The 10796-nt window shown below is 58.1% G+C and overlaps 1 protein-coding gene across 1 annotated transcript; it reads left to right on the top strand.

Annotated features, from left to right (window-relative positions):
- Nucleotides 1–5: 5 nt before the first annotated feature.
- Nucleotides 6–9132, top strand: LSS (lanosterol synthase (2,3-oxidosqualene-lanosterol cyclase); the record flags this gene model as incomplete). The annotated part of the gene is made up of 20 exons (XM_010158920.1): nucleotides 6–18; nucleotides 106–214; nucleotides 603–724; nucleotides 1058–1154; nucleotides 1995–2130; nucleotides 2353–2461; nucleotides 2792–2910; nucleotides 3336–3433; nucleotides 3569–3596; nucleotides 4206–4262; nucleotides 4952–5023; nucleotides 5715–5765; nucleotides 5912–6061; nucleotides 6407–6503; nucleotides 6702–6807; nucleotides 7215–7280; nucleotides 7689–7769; nucleotides 8035–8205; nucleotides 8650–8728; nucleotides 8947–9132. Coding segments are annotated over 20 exons (1947 nt in total), but the record flags the coding sequence as incomplete, so codon positions are not given.
- Between the last annotated feature and the right edge of the window lie 1664 nt (nucleotides 9133–10796).

Raw genomic sequence — 10796 nt, 5'->3', positions numbered from 1 at the left:
CCCTTTTCCTGCTGCCAGGTAAGACCCCGGGGGCACCTGCCCTTCGAGAGGGGCGAACGCGTGGCGTTTGGCATCATACGAGAGCCAGCCCGTCTGATCTTCCAGGGCTCCTCATCACGTGTCATACTGCCAAGATCCAGCTGCCGGAGGGGGTTCGTAAAGAGATGGTGCGCTACCTGCGCTCTGTGCAGCTCCCGGACGGAGGCTGGGGCTTGTGAGTAGCTAAGATGCTTCTTTTAGTGGTGGCGTCTCCAAGTCCTAGCACTTGGAGATGCTGTCAAATCTGCCCAGGCCTGGGAAGTAGGAGTTGGCAACTGTGATACCTCTGGGAGGTTGGACTTGCTTGCATAGCACTCCAGTTACGCCTTTTGCCACAGAGGTGGCTGAAGCATCAAGTCTGGCAGCACTTCCTCTGTGGCACTGTATTCTAAAGCGTCATGTGTGACAGGGTAGTGGAGAGCAGTGTTGCTCCCTGGGTTAGTTGCATCTCCCTTTTCCACAGTCACCCTTGGCATCTCACTTCGCCCCAACAAAGACAGCCCTATCATGTCTAGCTAATGCTAATAGCTGCCTAATGGCTGTACTGTCTGTGTGTGTGACAGGCACGTGGAAGACAAATCGACGGTGTTTGGCACAGCACTCAACTACGTAGCCCTGAGGATCCTGGGGCTCGGACCGGATGACCCTGACATCGTACGGGCCCGTGTCAACCTGCACAGCAAAGGTCAGCTCTGTTGTGCCGGGCACAGCAACCCTTGGGCTGGTATGCTGGTGCGAGAGGTCTGGCTAGACCCAAGGGCTGTGTGGAACTTAGAGCCAGGTAGTGGGAGAAGTGTTGCTCTTGGCTGCCCTTGGTGGCACCTGTGTTTTCAGTTCACAAAGGGAGAGTGTGTTACATTTTTGTACCATTGCCTGCTCGCCCCTTTTCGGGACCTGCGTCCCAGCCTGAGTGGAATGCTCGCCAACATGGGGAGAAGCGGACCCTGCGATGGGGAAGAAGCAAGCAGGGAGCTGGCATGGTTGCATTAACCCTGAAAGCTGATACCGCTCTTTGCAGGAGGTGCTGTGGGAATCCCTTCCTGGGGGAAGTTTTGGCTGGCTGTCTTGAACGTTTACAGCTGGGAGGGAATGAACACGCTTCTGCCAGAGATGTGGTATGTGCCACCCTGCATGTGGAAGTAGGGGGTGTTGTCAGTCCTGCCACCATCCTCGGCCCAGAGCTCTCCCGGGTGCTGGTGTTTGTGGGGTGACTCCAGCTATGGCCTGGAACTGGGGGTACTCAGGCTACTTGTCATCTGGGAGACCAGTGGCAAGGCCTGCCGGTGGGTGGATAGCACTAGGCACTGTACCGAAGGGAGATGGCAGAGCTCAGCCCTGTTAGCTTTACCCACATGGACCCTGGTACATCCCTGTGCTCCCTGCCTACCACCACCATCTTCTGCTCTTAGGGCCAGGCAGAACTGGGCCTTAGCAGGACAAGACAGCCATGTGTACAGCTGCAAGCTTTAGCCCTCACTCGTATCTTCTTCGACTACTCAGAGGGCTGCTGCATGTCAGAAGGGGAAAGTGTATGACATTTTCCCAGGGGGAAATCAAGGGCTTCACAGTACCAAGGGCTGCTGGTGCTTTGTCATCAGATGCACTTAACTGTCACTCTGGGCCTCTGCCTTCAAAGTGACGTGGGGAAAAGCAGGGCCCCTGAACTGACTTCTCCCCTCCTTGTTCTCTGAGGTTGGGATCCTGCCTCCCCTGTGTCAACTGGGCCAGGAGCGGTGTCTGCTGGCCCTGATGGGGAGGGAGCAGCTCTATTCCAGGGGATCCAAGCAGGGCCAGGCTGTGTGGAAATTCCCTTTTCTTCTGCAGCTGTACCAGTCGCAGCAGGCCTGGTACAGGGAATGGGGAAAGGCATGCCCTGCTCCAGGCATCCTCCTGTCAGCACATCTGCTCATGGCCCTCCTTGTTCCTCACAGTAGCACCCTCTCTGTTGCAAACAGGCTGCTTCCTACGTGGTTCCCAGCCCACCCGTCCCGGCTCTGGTGTCACTGCCGCCAGGTTTACCTCCCTATGAGCTACTGTTACGCCAGGCGTCTGGCAGCAGAAGAGGACGAGCTCATACAGAGCTTGCGGCAGGTAAGTAGCCAACACTGGTGGAGCTCCCTGACGAGGATATGTGGCTCCCTGACCACCTGCTGTGCCAGCCATGGCTTTGTGGGTCAGCCTATGGCTTGCAAGTGGCAGCTCTCACACCCGCGCAGTCTCTCTGTCCAGGCAGCAGAGCCAGCTTCCAGCAGGAAGCTGCCTGTGGGTGCTTGCTCCTAGCTTGCCGGGCTGATGCCCTTTGTTTTGTGCCAGGAGCTGTACGTGCAAGACTATGCCAGCATAGACTGGCCAGCTCAGAGGAACAACGTGGCTGCCTGTGACGTGTACACTCCGCACAGCTGGCTGCTGGAGGTTGCCTATGGTGAGTGTGGTGTTGGCTGGGGTGGGAGGACCCTTGCCACGAGAGATGGTGGTGGTGGTGGAACTGAAGCTGCCCTGCACCATGGGGGCTCTTCAGAGACTGTTGCCAGCTACCGGTGTGTGCCCTGGTGCTGGGATGGAGAAATGATCCCTGGGTTTCTCCCTCCCTGAGAGCAGCAGGGCCTTGTGCCCAGATCCTCAGGCCACTCTGGTGTAGAGTTCCCCTGCTTTCCTCGACTGGTCAGCACATGAGCAGCGGTGCAGCCTGCCACAGCACATGAACCTGGTCGCATGGCTTGGGTTTTTTATTGCATGTCCGTTGCTTCTATAGCCATCATGAATGTGTACGAAGCCCACCACAGCACTCACCTGCGGCAGCGAGCCGTCACGGAGCTGTACGACCACATCAAAGCTGATGACAGATTCACCAAGTGCATCAGCATTGGGCCGGTAGGACACTTGCTGTTGAGCTTTGAAAAATCTTGCCCTTTCCTCTTTAGGGACCACCTTGGGTGCCCCAGCCCTTTGCAGTTGTGGAGTGTAGCCATAATCACCTGGTCTTGCTCAGGCACAACTCCTGCTGCTCCTAATCCTCCAGAACTTAATCACAGCAGATGCAGAGGGCATGGGGCCAGTTGAGGCCCTGGTGAGGAGTACCTCTCCTTGTGGTCCAGGGAAATGATCTGAGGGGAAGCTTTGGAGCAATCTTATGGCACCTGCCCCACTAACAGCTGTGCTGAGTGACGCTACAGTTAGAGCTGTTGGGAGCAAGCCCAGGGTCACTTCTCGATGGCGTTGTGCTGAGTGGGAGGGATATGTGTCAATGAGGCTAGAAAAAGCTGTATCCAGAGCGGTGACAGTGCTCCCCTCGGCAGATTTCAAAAACGATCAACATGCTGGTTCGCTGGTTCGTGGATGGGGAGAACTCCCCAGCTTTTCAGGAGCATGTTTCCAGGATCCCTGACTATCTCTGGTAAGTGCTGACTGTGGCCCACCTGGCACAGCACAGGGCTCTGATCCCTGTGGAGTGAGCACACTGTGGCTCCCGACCCGCTTCCTGGCACTCTCGCTGTGCCTGTGCTGCAGCACTGTGCTCTCTCCCCCACAGGCTGGGTCTCGACGGCATGAAGATGCAGGTGAGGTGATGTAGGAGTTCAGCTGTGACCAAGAGGGACCCTGACACGCTAGGGCAGCCCGTGGAATAATGGCATAGCTTGTTCGCCCTGGGCCTGAGTTCCTGGTATCTTGCCTTTGGTCCTGGTGGCCTTGTCTGTCTCACTGCCACTTCCCCTGGCTCTGCCAGGAGTGAGTAGTGTCTGTCCTCCTAGTTTGCCTCTCTGGCTATGAGCTGATGGGGCAGCTCTAGGCCTCTATCCCCTTCATCCTCACAGGTCCTGGGAGAAGGGAAGGAGAAAGGCCCCTGATACTGCATGTGGGCTGAGCTGTGCCTCTTTCATAGCCATCGTGTCCCTCTGCTCCGTATCACTAGCCACCCCTCCTGTCACGGCTGTGCACAGAGCAGGCTGAAGCAGCTGTCAGTTCCTATCCCCTTTGCTGTCCCTGAGCTGCTGTGTCTGACCCCTCTGTGCCAGCACATGGCCACGAAGCTGGGTGACATAAACCAGATGCAGGATGGAGGGAGCTAGTGGGGGTAGTTCAGGAGGGATACGCTGTCGCGCAGACTCCGTAGCTAGGTCAGGCTGCTGCTAGTGCCTGCCCCTCACTATCTACTTTCTCTCTTCCAGGGCACAAATGGATCCCAGCTCTGGGATACCGCCTTCACCATCCAGGCCTTCTTGGAGGTAACACACCGCTCAGTGCTACATGCTGCCTTGGGAAAATGGTCTTTTCTGGCTTGTTCCCAAGTACCAGCAGCTCCCACTGTGCATCCACTCAGACCTCTGCTGCACCAATCCCGGCACTGCATCACCTGTCCAAACCAGGCAAACACCTCAGAGCCCACCTCAGCCGTGGTAGGCCGGGAGCCTTGCACAGGTGGTACAGCCTGTCTGCCAGCTGCTTTTGAAGCAGAAGGCCACAGCACCAGCTGAGTGGGTTAGGTTAGACTTCCCAGTTGCTGCAGTCCTGTGGTAAAACCCTGGCCCTTCATCCTTACTGTTCTTGGCCCCATAGCATTGCTGTTTGACAGAGATAGCGCGCAGGTCTCTTGCTTTCCTGCACTGTGGCAGATCAGCTGTGATAGGCTGTCTGGGAGGCTGGTGTGATTGCCTGGTCAGCCCCTAACCTGGTCAGGCATACGGCTCTCTCAGTGATGCTGGAAACAGTTCCTTGTTCAGCTCTCACTGTAGAGGTGTGTGATGGGAACAGTAGGCGAAGTGTGGATGCAAACCTACAGAAAGGGCTATAGGAAGGGCCAGGCATTAATGGCACCTACACCAGCAGGTCGGCAAGGTCCCAGCACATCCTCTTTTTCCGTAGGGGCACGCTTGGTGGCCATAACTCATTGCTGACTTTGCACCTCTGTTTCTAGGCGGAAGCTCAGAAGATGCCCGAGTTCACGTCCTGCCTCCAAAATGCCTATGAGTTCCTCCGGTTCACGCAGGTGAGCAGAGCCAGTTGGTGTGTCTCACATGCTGGCTGCACAGACTTGGCTGCTTCTCAGAGCCCTGTTGGATGTGTCTAAGCTTCTGAAGAGCTCTTCTGAAGGACTGGACTAGCAAAGTCCTAGGGACAGCCTCCTGCTTTCTGTTCCCTGTTGCTGGGAGCCATCTTTGCAGCTTGGAGAAGACCTTGGCCAGGCCCAGGGATGTTTGGATTGGCTACCTGGGATAAGAGAGGCTGGAAAACTGAGAGCTTAAGCTTCTTTGCCTTTCGTCCTGTCTGGTGGCCACACATCTGGGAAACCCAGACTCCTTGGCTAGTGACTGTGTGAGCTCAGCTCCCACTGGCCAGGCCAGCGGCTCATGGTGGGGGTCACCATCACCCGCAGCTTAGTGCAGATGCAGTCGTAGGTCTCCCTCGTGGCACTGATGATGGGAGCACGGAAAGCAGATGGATCCCTGGCAGGAAAGCACCCAGAGGGGACTTCAGCAATGCTTGCTGAAACCAGGCCCAAATGTGATTTCTCTTCAGCCCTGCATGCTCCAGAGCTGACCTTTTCCCCTCTATGCCTCCCTCAGTAAAGGGAAGGTGGTGCCCAGTCCCACATGATTCTGCCTCTGTGATGGCTTCAGCCCGTAGCCCCGCAGCCAGGCACCTCGAGCCTGCCCTCACTTGTTTCTTGTCTTCCGCAGATCCCAGAGAACCCACCTGACTACCAGAAATACTATCGCCATATGAACAAGGTACAGTGGCTGGAACTGGTCTCTGAAGGGTGCATGAACAGGGCAGGGATTTGGGCAGATGGGATGGGAATGAGGGGCAGCACTCCCACCCCTAACAAGGACAGAAGGTCAAGGGAAGGTGCTGAGCTCTCCTGACCCCTTTCCAGGGTGGCTTCCCCTTCAGCACCCGAGACTGCGGCTGGATCGTGGCAGACTGCACGGCAGAGGGTCTGAAGTCTGTTATGCTGCTGCAGGAGAAGTGCCCCTTCATAGCCAAGCTTGTGCCCGCTGAGCGCCTCTTCGATGCCGTGAATGTGGTAAGTGCTGCAGAAGTTAGGGCTGAGGGAAATGCGGACAGCTAAACCGAGCTAAAGTAAGGGAAGTCAAGGCCTGCTGAGTTGTTAGATCTGGTGTTACTCAGGTGTTACAAGGCCTGTGGCCTGGTATGGCAACACCATATTCACTGCAATACAGAGCTGGATATGTGACATAATGTAGCGTGATGGTCCAGACTGGGCCCGCCTGTCAATGGTTTAGGACTTGGGTCGTCTGCCAGCCGCTAGACTTGTGGGTCTGACTGTCCTCACACCTAGCTTGGGGCAAAACTGGGATGGTACTGCCTGTAAGCCCATCCCAACCCCTCTCTCTGCTTGCCTGGGCAGTTGCTGAGCATGAGGAACTCAGATGGAGGCTTTGCCACATATGAAACCAAGCGAGGAGGCCACTTACTGGAACTGCTGAGCCCCTCGGAGGTGTTTGGTAAGGGGAGTTGTGTGGGGCTGGTCAGCTGAAGGGACACAGCGGGCTGGCCTTGTCATGCCCAGTGGGTGCCTGGCTTTGCCCCAGGTCCCTCTGTGGGATAAGGGTGCCCTGGGAACAAGGGAGAGGTGGGCAGCTTGTGGCTCAAAGGGTCCCCATCACAGGGGCCGTTGCACTGATACCTTTCACCTGCTGCAGGCGACATCATGATCGACTACACCTACGTGGAGTGCACTTCGGCTGTCATGCAGGCACTGAGACACTTCCACGACCAGTTCCCTGAACACAGAGCCCCAGAGATCAGGTGAGGCACTGCGGTGAGTTGGGGAGGGGAGAAGACGGGCTGCCGTGTCCCATGCTTCCCACCGAAGCCTCAATTGGCACAGCCCCTGCTGAGCCTTGTCAGGGGTCTTCCCTGGAGCTCTGCATGGGCATGGAGCAGCCCCTGCCGTGCCCCTTGGTGTGTGCGCAGCTGGGATGCTGGCGACTTCTCTAAACCAGAGCCAACCCCCTCTCAAGGAGCAAGGCGTGAGCTGTTTGAGACCAGTCTGGGGGAAGCTGGGGAGGTCTGCCTGCCTCTGTAGGCTGGGTCCCTTGTGTGCTCTCTAATAATGGGACCCATCAAAGCCTCAGGGGACCGATGGGTGCCCCTGGTGAAGCAATCTCTGAGTTTTGAGCTGCTTCTGAACCCTGTGCCTTTTTCCTGAGCAGAGAGACTCTGCAGAAGGGCCTGGACTTCTGTCGCAAGAAGCAGCGAGCTGATGGGTCATGGGAAGGGTAAGCAGTGTTTCTGATGCCGTTTTCCCCTGCCTGCCCCAGTGTGACAGGGCCCGTGCTGGCAAACAGTCCTAGCTGGCAGGATCTGTGGGAAAGGCAAGTAGGGGCTGATCCTCCTCTCGCTCCTGTACTTTGCTCTCCTTTCCTCTCCCTCCAGCCCAGGCGGAGCAGGCATCTCCTGCATTGCACAAGACCTGGACAGCCCCTGGGGCTAGGGTGGCTGCAGCTTCTCTGGTCCCAGAGTGTCTGCTGACGCCTGAGTGAGCTGGGAGCAGATGCTGGTGGGACTGGCCATGGGGGAAGGCAGAGTGCAGCTCTGCCTGGCTCTACTCTTGCTGTGAACGTGGCCATGTCTCAGCCTGCCTCTGCCCAGGGCCTTGCAGCCCTGACCGTAGCGCTTCCTCCTAGGAGCTGGGGTGTTTGTTTCACCTATGGCACCTGGTTTGGCCTGGAGGCGTTCGCCAGCATGCAGCACACATACCGTGAGAGGTGAGAAGGGGCTCTCGGGGTTCCCTGCCCCTACCTACCTCTTGGGCCTGGGCAAGACTCCGTGGTGGGGCTGGGTGGATGCCCTCCTGCACGTGGGCTCTCCTGCCACGGGTAATGCTTCTCCAAAGCCCTGTGCCTGTGGTACGAGGGCACTCCCTGCCTGAGCCTCGAGCTCTCGGGACGGGAGGGCAGAGCGCAGCTCTTCTTAGGTGTGCAAACGCTCCCTCTCCCCAGGCTTGTCTGATTCTCTGCCCCATCCTTGCAGGATTGCATGCCCAGAGGTGGCCCAGGCCTGCCAGTTCCTCCTCTCCAAGCAGATGGAAGACGGCGGGTGGGGAGAGGACTTTGAGTCGTGCGAGCAGCGCACGTACGTGCAGAGTGCTGCATCGCAGATCCACAACACGTGTTGGGCCCTGCTGGGGCTCATGGCTGTCAGGTAGGAGCAGCCCTCACCTCTTCAGGTACCACCTGGCCCTGAGTGCTCAGCGAGATGGGAAATGCAGGCTGGGTTGTGTGGCAGGGCCGGCACAAGTCCTGGGCCTGGACGGTGTGGACCATGCACCCAACGTGTTTGTCCGTGACCACATTGGTCACAAGCCTCCTGCCACGAGAGGGGCAACGCGCGGTGCTCTGCACGCCAGCGGGGCTCGTAACGCCGGGCGAGGGGGAGCCCGTGCACAGCTCAGGTCTGGATCACAACCGCATGTTGCTGTATCCATAATGCCTGATGTCCTAGGGCTGTGAGGGGCCTTCCCAAAGCACTCGTCATGTGAGGGGCAAGCGAGGGGCAGCCTGGGGGTGGTTGTGTTCCCTAAGCACACAGGTGGGTGTTTGCGGAGGGTTTGGACAAGAGTGGTCACGTCTCCCTCGTGCTTTGCAGGTACCCTGACGTTGATGTGCTGGAAAGGGGCATCCAAGTGTTGATTGATAAACAGCTGCCCAATGGGGACTGGCCTCAGGTACATCTTTCCTCTGGTCTTTCCAAGGGGTTCCCTGGTGGTGTAGATGTCCTGGGCATTGTGCAGCCATTGTAGTGCTGGGCTTTGCCTTACCTGGAAGGGAAGCACGTGCGGCTTTTGGTGGGGGACTTGAGGAAGGCAGTGAGCTCAGCGCTGCATGCTGGACGCACTGTGGTCCCCCATAACTCATACCATCTCGCTGTCTGTCTCTCTCCCAGGAGAATATTGCTGGGGTGTTCAACAAGTCGTGTGCCATCAGTTACACCTCATACTGCAACGTCTTCCCTATCTGGACACTGGGGCGCTTCTGCCGGCTGCATCCCGACAGCCCTCTCGCTGGGCAGCTGCAGTCCGGATCCTCAGCTGGGGCCAGGAAGACCATGCAGGAAGCCTTGTCTGCTTGAGCCCGAGCCATTGCAGATGCCACGGCCTCTGACTTGTCTTTAGTATCAGCAGTGCCGTGGGGCCACGGGGGTGTTTCTTGCATCGGATATCCCGGTGCTGATCTGCACATGTGGACCGCTGCCTCTGCCAGGGAGGAGCGCTGCTGTGGCACTGCAGAGTCTCTGCTTTCTGTTGAACCTCTTCTAAAAATCCACTTTTAAAGGTTTTTCCCAGGTGTATCCTCCCTCACAGGAAAGGGAGTGAAGTGCCTTTTCAGACAGCTGGGTGACGTGAGAAGAGAAAGCTGCCGGGGTGTGTTGTATTACACATCCAGACGGGCTGCCTCTGTCTCCCCCTCGTGCTGTCCAGGCTGGCTGGCTGTGGCAAGAGTGTGAGATTTGGGGCCTCCCCTGTGCCCAGCACGGTGATGGGGTGCAGGGCACGTTCCCTGCTGAGCTGACCTCTGTGGGTGCCAGCAGCTGCCTCTGAAGTGCTCTCTGCTCTGGAGCCTGTGCCCTTTTCTTACCACTCTGTCCCCTGGTCGGTGGCACCTGGCTTCCCGGAGCCTCCCAGGGGAAGTCACCAGCATCATTCCCACTTAGAAAAGGGGGAAACGGCAGCAGGAAGCGCTGAGGTAGGGGGTGCCGGGGCACAGCCCCGGGCTGCGGCCTTCCCCCGGCACAGCAGGTGCCTCCGTTGGGGCTGTGGCGCAGTTGGGCATTCACGTTTTGTTCTCGGGGTTGGAAGTCGCGTAGGCTGACAGGTTAATAAATTGCTAATGGTGTTGAAAGTGGAACTTCACCACGTGTTGGTGTCCTCGTCTGCCCCCGTGCGTGTCCCAAGCGGAGGGGACCTTGCACAGCAGCGGCCTGTAACCTGGCTCGGGCCGCCTCTCCCCAGCTGTGGGGGCAACCGTCTCCACCAACAGGCAAGCCGAGCTCCAGGGAACAGGCGTGGGCAGGGTGGTCACCCAGGGCCTGGACATCCCAGTGCCACTCCAGGGGCAAAGCTCGTCCTGGTGGGTGGACAGGCGAAGTGCTTTGAAACCCCAAGTCCAGAGAAGCTAAGAAGGTATCACAAATGCCACGTTTCTGCCGGGCTGTAGCGTGGCGTTCATCGAGGCAGTGTTCATCTCTGGAGTAGGGAGAGCTTTCCTGCCGGAGGGCAGCTTTCGGGCAACTCCGAGTCACATCCACCTGTCCCCTCTGCCCAGGAAAAGGTGAAAAGCCAGCTGGGGAGGATGATGCTCAGAGTCCGGGGGCATGCCGCCCTGGGCAGCGTTCAGGCTGTGGCATCCAGGTCGTTCGCGCGAGGAGCGACGTACTGGGGAGGGGTCGCCTCCTTAGGCTGGTGGAAGCGCAGACCCGCCGTGGAGAGGCTCTCCTTTGCCCTTCTCCGTGGCTTCCTGCAGGGTGTTCCTGCTGCTGGGGGGGAAGAGCCATCTCTGTGGATAGTCTCTCCTAAAGGGGCTTCCAGGGGCAGACGTTTCTGCCTCCCGGTGAGCGCAGGCACCAGAGCTTTGTTACCAGAGAAGTGGGGAGTGTTCCCTCGGGGATCTGCGCCCCCCTGACAGACGCTTGTTCTCTCGCAGCCCAGAGGCCTGCTATGTGTCCTTCCACCCTCACTCCTCTGGGGAGAGGGCTCTGGGGACACTGGCAGGCAGGCCCACGGAAAACTTGGGGTT

The sequence above is a fragment of the Eurypyga helias genome, unplaced genomic scaffold (genome assembly GCF_000690775.1).
Source record: "Eurypyga helias isolate BGI_N326 unplaced genomic scaffold, ASM69077v1 scaffold23529, whole genome shotgun sequence".
In the NCBI taxonomy this organism is placed as follows: Eukaryota; Metazoa; Chordata; class Aves; order Eurypygiformes; family Eurypygidae; genus Eurypyga; species Eurypyga helias.
This window is presented reverse-complemented; position numbering and strand designations above follow the sequence as displayed.